This window comes from Nestor notabilis, unplaced genomic scaffold (genome assembly GCF_000696875.1).
Source record: "Nestor notabilis isolate BGI_N333 unplaced genomic scaffold, ASM69687v1 scaffold13170, whole genome shotgun sequence".
Classification (NCBI taxonomy): domain Eukaryota; kingdom Metazoa; phylum Chordata; class Aves; order Psittaciformes; family Psittacidae; genus Nestor; species Nestor notabilis.
Genome location: NW_009910768.1, coordinates 44,981 through 60,409, shown reverse-complemented (window position 1 = coordinate 60,409; position 15,429 = coordinate 44,981). Strand labels below are relative to the sequence as shown.

At 37.8% G+C, this 15,429-nt stretch overlaps 1 protein-coding gene across 1 annotated transcript in view; it reads left to right on the top strand.

The window, feature by feature from the left end:
* Positions 1-2,738, top strand: part of LOC104403435 (microtubule-associated serine/threonine-protein kinase 2-like) — a gene marked incomplete at both ends in the record, with an annotated part of 3,483 nt that extends 745 nt beyond the window's left edge. The window contains one exon of the mRNA XM_010011573.1: positions 2,596-2,738. Within this exon, the coding sequence (XP_010009875.1) occupies positions 2,596-2,738 (143 nt within the window). The remainder of the gene's footprint in view (positions 1-2,595) is intronic.
* Between the last annotated feature and the right edge of the window lie 12,691 nt (positions 2,739-15,429).

Genomic DNA, 15,429 nt, shown 5'->3' with positions numbered 1-15,429 from the left:
GGAAAGAGGAAGAGGGTGAAACCACCCATTTTGGCAGCAGCATGGGCTTGACTTAGAAGATTGTAAAAATACATCCAGTCCTGGTCCCTCTGTTTTTTGTGGGGGAAGATGAATTGTTTGATGTTTGAGGTGCTAGGTGTTTAGGAACTAAACAAGCACTAAAGCATGCATGTTTTGTTTTGGCATGGCTTGTTCTTAATGTTTTACTTGTACTGAGTGGCTTGTTTCTGAAAAATGGAAACATTATTAATGTTTTGCACTCAAGTAGGTTTGTTCTCTAAGGTAGGTTAATCACTAGAGGAGAGCAGAAGTTTATTAGCTACCCAGCTGCTGGTTGATTGCAGTGGCTGAAGGTAATACTGTAGTTTGTTAGTTTTACTTTCCTTGAGTAGAAGAAAGAAAAGTAAATTGGAGGAAGCTGGAAAACTGGAGAATTTCTGTTTCTTTTTTAGAAATATTTTTTTGGTTGTAGGTGACATTCTTATAAATTTTCTGTTCTGAAATGATGATGTTTTCCAGAACTTGTTGCTTCATCTTAATGATTTTTCAGTCTACTATAGCCTGATTCAGGAGGGGGAAAAGAGTCCCAGCAGTATTAGTTTGACCCAACTGGATAATGAAAATGTAGATGTTTAGGTGTATGATTTAAATGTGGGTGTTTGGAATGTATGTAGGACTTTGAGGTATGGCAATGAAAGAGGCTTTGGCTTTTCAAGCTCCATACTGAAAACAATTCCACCTTATTTTTGCAATAGAACCAAAGGAGTTTAAAGAGTGTAGTTGACTGTGCTTGTAAACTGATTGGCTTAGATTTGACTCTTGTTGGAATTCTTCTTCCTGGATGCAGATATTGTGGAATAAAAAGGAGATATTGGTAATTACATCTTAAAGAGATTGAAATAATGTTATTCTTGCTCTCAAACACTGGTATTTTGAACTGTTAGATAATTATATGATTTGAATTGCTGTTATAGGGAATCTTTGTTAGTGGTTTACTGAAATAAATGCAATAATGTACATTTTTGTTGTTTTAAAGCTCTGCAGAGAAGAGGAGTCATTGTATTTATTCCTCATAGAATAGTTAGGGTTGAAAAGGACATAATCTTGATAATGAGCAAGCCACGAAAATCATGTCTACAGCTGTCTTGATTTTCAAGCCATGAAAATCAAGCAGATTTAGTGGGACTGCTGAAAAAGGTACCAATATGCTGTGTCTCTGCTAGCCATAGTTGAGCCTTCTCATTTCTCATGCTTTGACTCATTCCATTAATGTGTACTTGTTCCATTGTTTGTAACTTTCATAGAAAATTAACAAGTTAAAAAAGAAAAGCCACCATTTTCCCCCATCATGGCAAATCACATTGTGACACTCTTCAAATACTGTAGCTGCTTTTATGTAACAACTGTATGACTATTTCACACCTAATCCTAAGGTGAAATCAAATTTGTAAAATAGCTTGCTGTCTCTGAAAAAAAAAAAAGTATTCTTCCACAGTATATGTGATTAAAGATTTGGGCTTCTTCCTGCTACTTATTGCAACAAATGTCTCTGTCCCCAATGATTCCTGTTGTAGTATCTGAGCATGTGATAATCAGTTGAATGGTGTGTGTAATTTGGTCTTGCAGTCCTAATTTTAAGGAAAAGGGGTATTACTCACACCCTTTCTGCAAATGGTGTAACTGAAGTACAGAGGTTGTCTGACCAAGGTTACTGAGAAATTAATCTGGAAGCTAATAATGGGACCCAGATTTACAGACTTTTTCTCTTACATGTTTTTAACCACTAGACTTATCTTTTTTCTTTTTTTTGTGAATAGCATTGTACATAAAAGGAAAATGTCAAGCTTGATGGAGTCAAAATATGACCTACTTTGGTTTTGGTTCTTTCTCACTGTGGAAATTTTACTGCTTGACATTTTTCAAAAAGGAATGTTATATTGACTAAGGAAAATTTTCTTGGTGTGTATGTAGCATGGGAGATTAGTATCTACTCTGAGCAATCTAGTACAAGGGATACTTGGGAAAGCTACAGAATGCTTTGCCTTTAAGATAATCTGATGTTGCTGAAGAGTGAAATTTTTTAAACAAAATCTAAATCTTAGGCATGAAATCTACTGCTGAATGTTCCAATGGCAGGAGAAAGTGGGGATGTCAGGGTGGCCAAGCTATTTAGAAGATGTCGTATTTTACAATTATGAATGTGTTTTCCTAAGAATTGCTAAAATTAAGAGATTTTGCAACATTAACATTTTGTCTCTATAGGACAATAACTTAAGTGGCAGCAAATACTGTTTCCTTTTTAAGTTGTGTGAAGTATGGAAAGTTATAAAGATTAAGAAGTCTGTTTCTACAAGGTTTTGGATTTACCCATAACCTCATGATGTAAACTAGTTTTTTTTGGAGATACTTAGGTGTCAAACATAATGAATTAACGTGTAGTGTGCTCTTACAAATTCTAAGATACCAAAACCTTTAAATTGCCTTTTTTTATTATGTACTTTTTCTCCACATGCAATATTTGTTTTCAGGACTGTATTTTGAACTTGCAAACTTGTTTAAAAACAAGCTGATAGTATTTTGGTTTTGTTTTTAAAGGAAAACAGCTACTTCCTTTGTCAAATAGTGTCCACAGTGGAGTGGGACAGACCGTATGGCAGCCACCTGGAGATACCTCAAACCTGGTCCGCATGCGAAATCAGTCTCTAGGACAATCTGCTCCTTCACTTACTGCTGGCTTGGTGAGTGAGTTTGGGAATACTCATGATGATTTTGTGCTATAAGTAAAATGTGGTGTGATCTGTGCTTTGGTTTTTACCTTGCTTTCTGTGCTCCTGCTCAGTGAATGCAGCATTTTGTTCTTGTGGGCCCGAAAAAGGGTAGACGGTGAATTAGGAGGATAACATATTTGTTCTGCCTTTGACAAAAAGCAGGAAAAAAAATGTGTGTGTGAAGAACAACTTGGGTTTGGGAGACGCTCCTCGGTGCTACTTAAGCTGCCTGATGCCTAAAAGAAAAATACTGCTGGAAGCCTGGGCACATGTGAGCATGGGAACTTGACCATTTAAAATAAGTTTAATTGGGAAAACCAGCTTTCTGAGTAGCTACCTCTGCCTGTTTCCCTAGAGGACAGCTAGGGGGGTGAAGCTGAAAGAGACAATGTTGAAGGAATTGAAATGCTGGAACTGACGTCTGCTCTTTTGTGTGGTTTTTGTCAAAAAGATTTTGGTGAAGTAAATGTATTCTTGAAGAGTGTTGCATCTGTTAAATAGCAATTTCTGAGAAGACAGTATTCTGTATGGGGGGTGTGTGTAAACTCAGGGCTATAGCCAAGACTGAATTGCAGATCAAAAGGAACAGAGGTTTTGTCTGTAGATGTTCCTTCTCACCTCTAAGTATCTAAAATCACTGAAGTGCAAGAAGAAAATGTAAGAGTAGGAAAAGACAGTTATTTATTTGTGAGCAGTCATATATGCAACGGAAATTGTTGCTAAACAGCTTCTAGCTTTTTTTTTTTGGTGAACGTCTATAGGGTTACGTGTATAACAAGTTTTACTCCAATAAAAAGATTTTGGTATTTGCTGCTTTATAGAGTAAGCGTGTAAATTTATATTACATTGTAAGACTGTTTAGAAGCAATAAGCCCTTAAGTAAAAGGGTGTGCCTTGGATCTAGCCCTTAGATTGTTAGCCCTTACAATTTCTGGGGGGGATCCTAGACAGTTTGGCACCACCAGGCCATGTAAAGAAACTTAAATCTTCGAACTTCAAAAGGCCATGCATTTGTGTTACCACTAATTTTGATTTCACAATGAAGTGTTTCTAGCCTTAACGTTTTCAGACATGCTACTGTATTGAAATTCTTCTGATTCGTTTTGTGTTTTAGGTTGGTGCCTGTTTAGTGTTTGCCTTAAATTTCTGTTCTTAACAATGGTTGTAATTTGATTTTATCGATGGAAAGGGAGAATGTGTGAACTTAGCATCTGAGTATATCACAGAATCACAGAACGGGTTGGGTTGGAAGGGACCTTAAAGATCATCTAGTTACAACCCCCTCCATGGGCAGGGACACCTTCCATTAGACCAGATTGCTCCAAGCCCTGTCCATCTGAACTTGAACACTGCCAGGGATGGGGCAGCCACAACTTCTCTGGGCACCCTGTGCCAGCACCACACCACACTCGCAGCAAAGAATTTATTCCTAGTATCTAGTGTAAATCTACCCTCTGCCATTCCCCCTTGTCCTGTCACTGCATGCCCTTGTAAAAAGTCACTGTCCAGATTTCCTGTAGATCCCTTTAGGTACAGGAGGGCTGCTCTAAGGTCTTCCCACAGCCTTCTCTTCTCCAGGCTGAACCAGCCTAGCTCTCTCAGCCTGTCTCTAGAGCAAAGGTGCTCCAGCCCTTGGAGCATCTTCATGGCCTCCTCTGGACTTACTCCAATAGGTCCACATCCTTCTTTTGCTGGCGGTCCCAGAGCTGAACTCAGTACTCCAGGTGGGGTCTCATAAGAGCAAGGGGGAGAATCCCCTCCCTCAACCTGCTGATCATGCTCCTTGTGATGCAGCCAGGACATGGTGGGGGTTCTAGGCTGAAGGTGCACACTGCCGGCTCATGTTGAGCTCATGTCAACCACTGACCACTAATCTGATGGGGATTAAGAAAGGTAATATGTTAAAACACAGGCCTGTTCTCTAAAGGCAGTCAAATGCATTGAACCTTCATATCTTAAATTAATGAAAATAACTACGCCTTACAACAGAGCATTAATTCTCAGATATTTAATTTGGAATACTAGCTCGTTGCTCAGCAGCGAGCTGAAGCTCTATTTGCATTCTACAAGTCTGTGTGTTACTAATATGATGCATTTTCAGTTTGTCATGGCAGTATTTGTGCTGTCTATCAAATGTTCTGATACGAAACGCAATGCCAAGAACTTATTTTAAAATCATGATTTTAAATTCTCTGCTTTTGAATTAAAGCAGAGAAATGCAGCTATAAATCCAGTATTTCTCCCTCTGTGATGGTATTCAGTAGTGAACTAGATGGTCACTTTCCTATCTCCGTAAACTTTATGGTAGGGGCTCTATGTTAATTACATTTTCAGTTAATTAAGCCTAGAAGTTAAGAGTTTTTATAGAAGTGGGCTTCTAAAGCAATGACTAAAGAGCTGGTCACAAGATGAACATCTAATTAAATGCAGCAAGTCCTGGGATCTTGGAGCTGGTTACGTGTTTGCAGCTGTTTTAATACGCTTGTGGTATTGAAATACGTTTCACAAATTAGAATAGCAAAAGGTCTCTTGCCAGTATAATTAATCTCCTTTGAAGAATAGCTCTATTAAGAGATGAGTAGGTTCAGTAATGCAGAGTGTCATTTTAATATGCCAGCCTTGATTGCTAGAGCATTTAATTCCTTTATTATTTGTTATAATACAATAGATGGATAACTAGAGAGAAGTGGGAATGTGGCATGGGAAAGCCAGAATACTCAAAGCTGTGTGCATTGTTTCTGCTCCCTCTTTTTGGCACTGTAGGTATCAGTGGATTTTCCTTTGGTAAATTGCTTTGCTGGCATTCAATAATGTTTTTTTTACTTCCTAAACACTATTAATGCTAACAGATTGTTTGCTGTGCTTAAATTGCATTCTTTTCAACTTTGAAAGTATTTGCAAAGCAAAAAGATAACAATAGCATATCTGTAGAAATTAGTTTGCAGCTTCTGAAACAAGACTGATAGCTGGGCTACTTATCAACAACTCAAGAACTGGAAATATATCAAGCTCTAACATGCTAAACTACATAAGCACAATTCATTGTTAGACAGAATCTTTCAGCTTGTACGTGTGTGATAGTCTGGATTAATGTGCCTGCATAGCAGTTGCCACTAGATCCTTGACTTGAGAAAGAAGCCAGACAGACTGCATGCTGAGCGCTGTCATTGTGGAACGATAGATGTTGATCTGATCTGTGTGCCTTCTAAATATATGTGAGGATTTCAGAGGATGACCTTCTGTTGATCATGTACTCTTTAAGACGGATGGCTCTGATCCTAGTAGATTGAATTCTGGTGGGAAGCATCCTATTTAAGACTTGTAAATCCCGAGGAGAGCCAAGGAAGTAATCAGATAAAAAGATATAAAGCATCATTGTGGGTATCTCAGTGGTGTTTTCTTCTCTCAAGACCCAAAAATAGTAAAAGCTGTGGTTTTGGGGAATTTGTATTAAATGTGTGTATAAGGAACAGAAGGATAGTAATGTGGAAAATCTCTTATGACTTTGGGGGTTTATTTACCTGAAATCTGGATTGGCAGGCACCCTGTCATAGGGAAGAGTTAAAACTGTCAAAAGCGGCCAGTACGAATGATCATGAGTATGGGTGCATTGTCTTATGAAAAAAGGCGTCAAGAACATCAGGGTTTGTTAATTTTAGAAAGGAAAAAGCTTGTGAAGAGAAGGTTGTGATTGTTGTAGAGGGAGGTATATTGGGAGTGTCTTTCTTGCAAATACTTATTTTGACAAAATTCAGTGTGAGTGAAATTGATTGCCTGAAGCAATGCTGTAAAGTGTGAATATTTCAGGGCTGGAGTGTTCTGAGTGGGCAAGGGATGATTTTCTCCTCATGTTTATTGTTAAGGACAGGTTGCTCAGCTGAAGCACTGCTGAATATGGATTTTCCTTTGTGAAAAGAGATGTGGAGTTTTTTGTGTATGTGTCCCACCTCCTCGCCCCTCCTGCCTTCGCCCAAGAGCATCTCAAGCACTGTCTACAGCATTTTGTGAAACATCTGACACTGTGCTACTCATTAATGCATCTCACATGCATTGCTTACTATCTAATGCCCAGAAAAGTTTGAGATTTTCCAAGAACAGGAAACCATGCGTGTTCCTTCTGCCAACTGCAGTGATGGGAAAACACTTGAAGAAAGCCAGTCAGTGAAAAAGTAGATACTTTGGTGAAAGTTTATTGGACAGAGCTTTGAGCAACATGGTCGAGTGGAAGGTGTCCCTGCCCATGGCAGGGGGTTGGAATTAGATGAGCCAAACCATTCTGTGATTCAGTGATTAATTTTTTTAAAAATACTTAGAAACTTCAGTTTTAAATGCTCCCGGTGCTGAACTGAACTGAACTCCTTGAACTGAAAACGTGAACTTGTTTAAAATGGGGTTGAGGAGTTGAAGCTAGTGGTTGCAGTTCTCTGTAGTGTAAACTTTCCTCCTTACATTCTGTACCACATGGTAGGTGGTCAGAGCCATTTCTTCACCTTCAGAGATGAAGCCTGCTGATGAAGCAGTTGGTGCTCTCTTAATGCCAGAGTTGCAAGATTTCCCTGCAGGGTCAGTCTCCTCCTAAGAGAATAATTTCACATGACTGATGGGTTTACATTCACTTTGTGAGGTAATAGTTAAAAAAAGGAGACACTTGTGTATTCTTTGCTGTTATAGAGAGTGCAGATAGTTCACCTTTCCCTGCTCTTGTTCTAGAAGAAGTGGTTAAAAATGAAATAGCCTCGGATTTTGAATAATGATTTGGAGGATAGAAAGGCTCAAATGCAGAGCTGAAATTACCAACAAACTGAAGAACTTCCTGTGTTGAATAACACTGAGCCAGGGACACTGCCCATTCGGCCTGATTTATTCTGAGTGTTTTAATTCCCCAAAGCCATGCGGATTAAGCAATACTGAATAGAATGGGGGGAACAGTCATCCTTGTGTTGGTGGGTCCTTGGCTCTGCAAAGGAGTGTGTTTTGGAAACCTGGTAACTGAGACAGTCTTCACACTGGAGCATGGTATGTCTGATGTCCAAGCTGGGTTATGCTTTATAGACGTAGGAGAGAATTTTTACTGTTTATTTTCTAAATATTTAATATCTTGCTTTTAAAATTTCATTTTAAATATACTAAGAATAGAGTTTATTTGTTTACCCTATTACGGGAAGTTTATATATGATTTCCCCTGTGCAGGATGCTCTTCATTACAAAAGGATGTACTTCAAATCCGCATCATTCCTGACTACCAGGAAGAGTGGCTAACGGGCTGCAGATTTAGATTTGTGGGTGAGACAACGTAGGCAATTCCCTTTAGCACTTGGATTTCGCTTTCACGTGAATTTCTATCATTTTTCACATGAATTTCTGTAATTGTTTCACCTGAATCCAGGTTTTTCTCATGGATTTGGGTTCACCTCGCCCGTGGAGGCGATTGCGGTGCTGTGCTGCCATCTGCTGGCGCCTACTGGTGTAGACAAGTGACCCCAAGAGCCAAGTCACTTCGTGTAAAACGCTTATAGAGATCCTGGTGATCGTTAGTGATATTCCAGTACAGGCACGGCATCTCTGGGATGATGTTCCACAGTAACCACTCGCTAATAACCTGGCCTTTTTTAGCTGGAGTATGAATTAGCTTCATCTTGTAATACTATACATGGTTTGTAATATTATTCTGGTAACAGATGATGGTTGTGATTGATAGCGATGAAGAAAATGAAATATATACATATATTAAAATTCGGCTCTATTTATAGAAGTCATTGCTCTCTGCAAGTTTTAGGTCAGAAGCTGTGTTGCCTATCTGTGTTTTGGTCTGTGGCCTGCTAGGTGGTGCTGGTGTACTGGAGGACTTAGTATACTGAGTTGCAGTTTTCATCACAAAACCATAGAATTATAGGACAGTTTGGGTTGGAAGGGACCTTAAAGCTCATCTAGTTCCAACCCCTGCCATAGGCAGGGACACCTTCCACTAGAGCAGGTTGCTCAAAGCCCTGTCCATCCTGGCCTTGAACAGTGCCAGGGATGGCGTAGCCACAACAATGACACAGTTGCCTCAGGGCCAACCTAAAGAAGGAGCTTAGAGAATTTTTCCTGTAGAGAAAGGAGACCTTAATTCTCTGTTTGTCAATTCAGTACAGAAATTAGTAATTCAAAAGGCCTGATGAAGTGCAGTGGAACTACAAGTTCAGGATTTTTTTATACTCGACTTCAAAACCCCTTCTAGTTACAAAAGAAAATTCTATCTCTAGGTTTCCTCCTTAGTTCCTAGTGCTTCAGTGGATTTAATATTTGTTATTTAGGATCTCTGCTTTATGCAAGCATCTGGGTGGTGGTTGTTAATCTCACAGAGATGAGATCTTGGAAGGAATAAAGTGTGCAGTGACCAGCAGCTGTCTGGCTAGCAAATTAAATACTAGTTTACAAAGCACAGTAGCTGGACTTCCACTGAACTCTCCACCTTCCTCTGCTCCATATGTCTGGCAGCAGGGTGAGCTCAAGAGAGCTGAGACTTCGACCTCCTCACAAAAGAATTAGATGTAAGATCTGTCTTTTTATTGAAAAATACAATTTTAGTTGAGGGACAAATCAAATGATTTTGGGGAGTAAAGAATATTCAGTACTTGACTGTATGAGCAGAATTTCATATTTTTATATTGTTAGAAAACCAGAAGATAGCAGAAACTGTGGTTGTATGAATGAATGGATCTTATTACTGTATGAAGGCGTGGAAATTCCACTTTAAAATAGCAGTTGTAATTGTGATAACCTGAGATGGCAAGTAAGTGGATTTCCATATTAAGACCATGTGAAGTCTAATTTTGTGCATACTAATTAAAAATTTGCATTTCCTTACACTACAGAGTCTATGGGTAAATCTTTAAAGGTTTGGGTATGTTACCGATTTTGGAAGATGTGGCTATAAGGAGGTAGATAGAAGATGAATGAAGTTTTTGGAGAACTAAAGCAGTGTCCAGGCTTGTGTTTGCTTGAAGGGACTGGGTTTGAGCAATAAGTAGGAGCAAACTCTGGACAGACAGTTGAATGTGTTGGCATGAACTGAATGATAAAACTTGAAAGTAAGAACAAGGAATTTGGATCTGATCATGCAGAACAGTGAAGAATAAGGCCTTTGCAAAGAACTAAGTGATACTGTAAGCAAACTTTAGAGCTTCTTTGAATGTATTTAAGTATTCTGAGCATTGGACAGTTTAGAATGCTTGCACAGACTTACCTTTGTCACAGCTTTAAGGTGTCTCTGGTATGAAAACTAAAATGCATGTGCTATATAATTCTCTGTGTTTACGTAATAGATTCAGACACTTCTTTCACAGTGGTATTCACACCTAATAGTTCTGATAGGTTTTTCACTAGTAAACTTCATTCTGAATAATTCATGTGTTATCTGTGTAAAGAACAGCAAATAATTGTGATAAATTCTGTACTAAAGTTATATTTAATATATAGTGCATATTACTTAAACAGAGTCAGCATCTTGCTCTGAAGAAACTTCTGCATATTAAACACAGTCAGCATCTTTTTACTCACTTCAGTTAAGTGAATTCCATTTTGGAGTGGACTCATTGGCTCAAAGGAGATTTTAATACTTGAAAGAAAATTTGAATACCCTTCTGTGTAACCTGAGGCTTGTCATTGTAGGAAATATGAATTCATAAAACTTGCCTTGTGATAATTGTCAGGCACTAGACTGTCAGTTTGAATGATTGCAGTTCTCATTATCTTCAGATGCTGCATGTTATTTTTTTTGTCTATGAATATGTTGAATTGATTTTTGGCACATGCAGTCAGTTCTCTTCCTGACAGCAGCACTATTGTAGGTGTAAAGTGAGAAACTGCTGTAGTGTGCATGGAAAATTAGCTTTTTCGCTTGGGGAGCTGTGGAGAGTTTAAGATAAAATATAAAGAATTAGTCAGACTGTCTGGAACACACAGTGTCACTGAGTGAGGCTTTGTTCCCTAAGAGTGTTCTTCTGTGGTTCTCACTGACCTCCGTATAAAAACATACCGATGTAGACAATAAAAATTCTGGTTTTTAATTTAAAATAGTCAAAAATTGGCTGGCTTATTTCGGTGATTTTTGGCAGGTATTTCCATTAAAAGGCACTGTGAGATGTCTGCATTTAGTATTCTAATATGGCTGCCTTCTGTGTCTGTAGCACTTCTGGGAACTGTTTCCCAGGATGTGAAAAAGGAGTATCAGTCTTTAAATATGAAATAGTTTGCCTAAATTCCAAACTACTTTGTCCCAGAAATGCAAACTGTTTTGAGCTTTGGGACGTATATAAAAATCCCTTTGACTAAACAAAAGCTTTGAGGATGCTGTAGAAATCAGTAGCATAATCCTCCATGTTTGGCTGCCAGTTTTTGTTTGGTATGTTTTCCTGTTCTGTATCAGTTTGGTTTATTGAAGCCATGCAGTGTGCCTTTCCAACCATCCAAACAGTTTCAGCTCCAGAGACACAGCGATGGCGTATTTTACCACTTGGAGGAAAACAGGAATACAGTACTCTGAACAGCTCTGAACAACTGCAGCTCAGAATCTTCCCTAAGAGTTAATCTAGAGGTTTTATTACTTTGAGATTACTAGAGGGGTAGAGGTGAAATCTCTTGGCAGAGCTAAGTGTAGCCTTGTAAGTGAAATGCGGTATTAAAGTCTGAGACTTATGCAACAATCTTGATATCTGAACTTTGATAAACGGAGATACAGTCATCAGTAGAACTGGGAGTAAAACGTAGCTCACAGACTTGCTGTAAAGTCTGTGAATTTATGAATGCTGGCAAATGTTTGAAGCTCACATGGACAGTGTTATGAAATAACTTCTTGCAGTCACTGTATATAGTGTGCCTGTGTCATTCTCCTGTTTTTGATTGTGTTAAAGATAGATTTTAAAGTTTTTGATTTTAAATTGTTCAAAAGCCAAGGAATAAATACCTTGATCTCTTACCTGGCTTTGCTATGTTATTATTGCTGACCTGAGCATTTTTGCAGGAGCTGTGAGTTTAAAACTCTTCCCTGGTGAGAACTGCAGAGTCCTTGTGCTGTGAGAGCATGAGGTATGAAGTCAGAATAACCATTACACTAGTAAGCTTGATTTAGAGTCGATATCTGTAGTTCTTCCCTCTGTGAACAGAGACTAAGATAAATAATGATCAGGCTGTTTTTTCAAAGCTTTATTGTAGGAAGAAGTGAGGAGAATTCTTGTATTGTGGCATTTTGGATTGATCAGATTTTTTTTGCTGAAAGCAGTTGTGGCCAACCAAGTGTACATACTGTGAACGCTGCTGAGAGGGTGCCTTATGTGTTGAAACCAAACCAGCTTACCTAAGTTGTTTTATTAGCAAATAGTATGGAACAACTGACTGATGTGCTTCTTGCTTTTGTTATTTAATGCAATGACCACATTTCCATTAAAAAATATTAAAATATCCTGGGTACATCACAAATACAGAATGCTGTCATACTGAGACAATAGAGTGAGTACACACAAATGTATAACTTTTGAATCTGAAGTTATTGGCAAGGGGGAAATGTTTATAATAGAGGATTCAAAGATGTGCAGGGTTTCAGATCTGTCAAAAGGATGTGAAATGTAATTAACCTAAAATAACCTACAAAATACTTTTTGAGCCTGACAAATTAAATGAGCTGTTGGGATAACTTAATGAGAGAGTTTAATTTTATACCTTAAATAAGACCCTATTAAAATCCTTAAGATTTTGCTTTGTGATGGAATCCACTGAGACTTTACATTTTCACAATGACCTCATGGTTCGGTAGCATTGTTGATATATTCGGTGCATATTTGAGAGATAAGGTCTAGGTTAATGGCTGCATTTGTTCCTTAAGTGCTCGAAGCCATAAAGCTCTAATTGAAGATACAAATGTTCAAACTTCATTATTTTAATGTGGTCACATGGAATAATGACAGTAAAAGTAGTTATATGATGAAATCTTGTGGCAGGGTTCATTATTTGTCCATGAAAAAAAAAAATTATGTGAAACTAGGATTTAAAATTCTCAGCCTTGCAGTTTAAATAACAAGTGAAACTTAAGGTCCAACATGGTTTCTGTATTTGTCTTCACTCAAAATTAGCAAGAAGTATTGCATACCTTTTAATATAGAGAATACTGCTTTGATTTGTTTATACAAATAAAGTTAAAGTGCATACACTGAATTTTTCTCACAAAGTCTTCTACTTACTTTGTTACAGATTTGTTTCAAGTAGTTAAGCCTGCAGAGGTACTTTTGGCAGTTTTACAGCTCCAATTTCCTAAATATTGGTAGTTGAACTAATTTAATGGATGAGCTGTTGCCAAGGAAAATACATAGCGTGTTTATCGCAGTATCAAGAATCCAAGGGTTGAAGACAGAGGTCAGAATGTTCATTACTGCTTGCATTTCATCAGTGGTGCTAATCTTGATTGCCTCTTTGCAGCTCTGCATACTGTGCTGCCACTAGTGTGAGCTTATATGATTCCTCCTGCCTGTTCTGATGTTCTTAAGCTCTCTTCTCCCTCCTGTGTTCTCGCAGAAGTGTCTTTTTCTCTGTGGCTTCTCCTACCACCACAGAACAGGAAAAAACCTCCCCACAGTAATGAGTTATTGTTTGATGATAACCAGAAAAGTGGTGAATTTGGACTGCTTTGTGCACAAGTATACTTCTGCTGTGAACTTCTTATTCCTTCTCCACTATAAATTCTTTGGGCTGTGGACTATTGGTCTAGGAATCACAGTGTGAAAGCTAGAGTTGTGTCTTCTTTTACAGTTTTACTGTTGCTGAAAATTTGCATGGGTCAATTACAGTACAGTTACTAGCTTGGGTATAACCTTTATTTCTGCAGTATCTCCTTGTTAAATGAACAGTGTTCTGAATCTTTTTGATCCAGAAGCTCTTTGACTCTGCTTAAATGACAGTATGCAATGTAAAATTAAGTTTGTGTGTATTATTAAATCTATTGATAACTATTTGTTTGGTTTTAGCTGTTTTGCCTTAAAAATCATTTATCAAACAATTTATTTCAAAATAAAGTAAAATGTAGGGTGTTATGTCAAAGAAATATTATTAGAACAAAATAGGCTAATGAAATAATCAGAGAACTTTGGCAAGAGGAACTGATGAGGTTTTTGAAAGAAGAGGGGAACAATTTTTAACATTGCATACACACAGAACTATCTGAATTGAGAGGAAAAGTACCATGTCAACACTGTCACATTATACTGATCAACCATCAGCATCAATCCTGATTAAATAGGCAGCTGTTTAGAGTGGTATATTTGACAATGACATCTATTTATTTTCTATATGATTACGTGCCTGCTGACATGTTTCTTTTCTTGACATAATTTAAATACTGTGTTTAAAATGTTGCTGACTGAGAAATAGTTGAATTATACCAGACACAGGGAAGAAAATCAGACCCTTTATGGCTGATATGAACATGTATGAATATCCAGTAATATCTACAAACAAACCAGCTGATTTATGTACCAACTTAATTCCAAGAGAGCACTCTAATAAATTGAATGTAGTGTGTGTGTGTGTGTATATATATATAAAAATATATATATTTAATGCTAAAGGTTATTTAGAAATCGGTTATATATAGATTAGATTTAAAGAGATAATAGTAGCAAATCTTTATATAAGTGAGAGGTGTTGAAAACCTTAGGGGACCTTGTTCCATGCGGATTATTGCCAGACAAATCTGTGATATCAGCTTCCCTGAGAAACTTGTCAAGAATGGATTAAAACCCGTTTAACTGGAGGGGTTCTTGGCCATTAAACTTGCCTCTGCAGTGATGTGATAGATATCCATTACCATTCTAATTGCTGGATTCCTCTATTTTTCCATCAGCAAAAGGTAAACTGCTGCTCTTCCCCCTGGCTTATTATAAATTGCAATAATTTCAAGAGAAAGGTATTGTGGTACTTACTTCTTTAATGAAGTGCCTTAGTGGTGCATCCGTTCCATCTGCTATCTGATTTTTCTTTTGTCCCATTATTAACAAGGCTTTTATCATCAAACTTTGCCTGCACTGTATGAAATTTCCATCTGAGGATAGTCATGGACAACCGTTAGTAATTCTTAGCTCCATTTTTCCTTGCACATCAGGAAACTTCTCCAGTAGTTTGAGGGTTCAAAAGTAGGTCATCACAATTTCACATTCTGGAGCAAGAAGTGAAAGATTGGTTAAACTCCATTTTGTGTTAGGTAAAATGGATAAAGTTGATTTAACTCCATTACACCTAAGCTGCATAATTGAGATTATGCTTTCTGTTACAAGCTTTTGTTCTGTGTTGAATCCCTCCGTTCAGTAGTGGGAAGTGTAATAATAATGTTCGCTACCCATAAGTATAATTACTACATTTTCTACTAAATGTTTTACAGATAATCACTTTAATCCCATAAAATGCTCAGACTCTGACATGGCTATGCTGAGGGCTGTCTATCTCATTAAATGCAGTTCTGTGTTCCAATACTGTGTCCTTAAAATATATGGGAAAGGTTAAAGAGGTTGAGGTTGTGGCTGGCCAGTGCTATGTGATTAAAGACCTTCTCCCTGCTGCCATTTGAAACAGACAACCCATCAGTGAGAAGCACTGACCACCGAAGTGTTGAAACTTGGATCTAATTAAGTAGTAG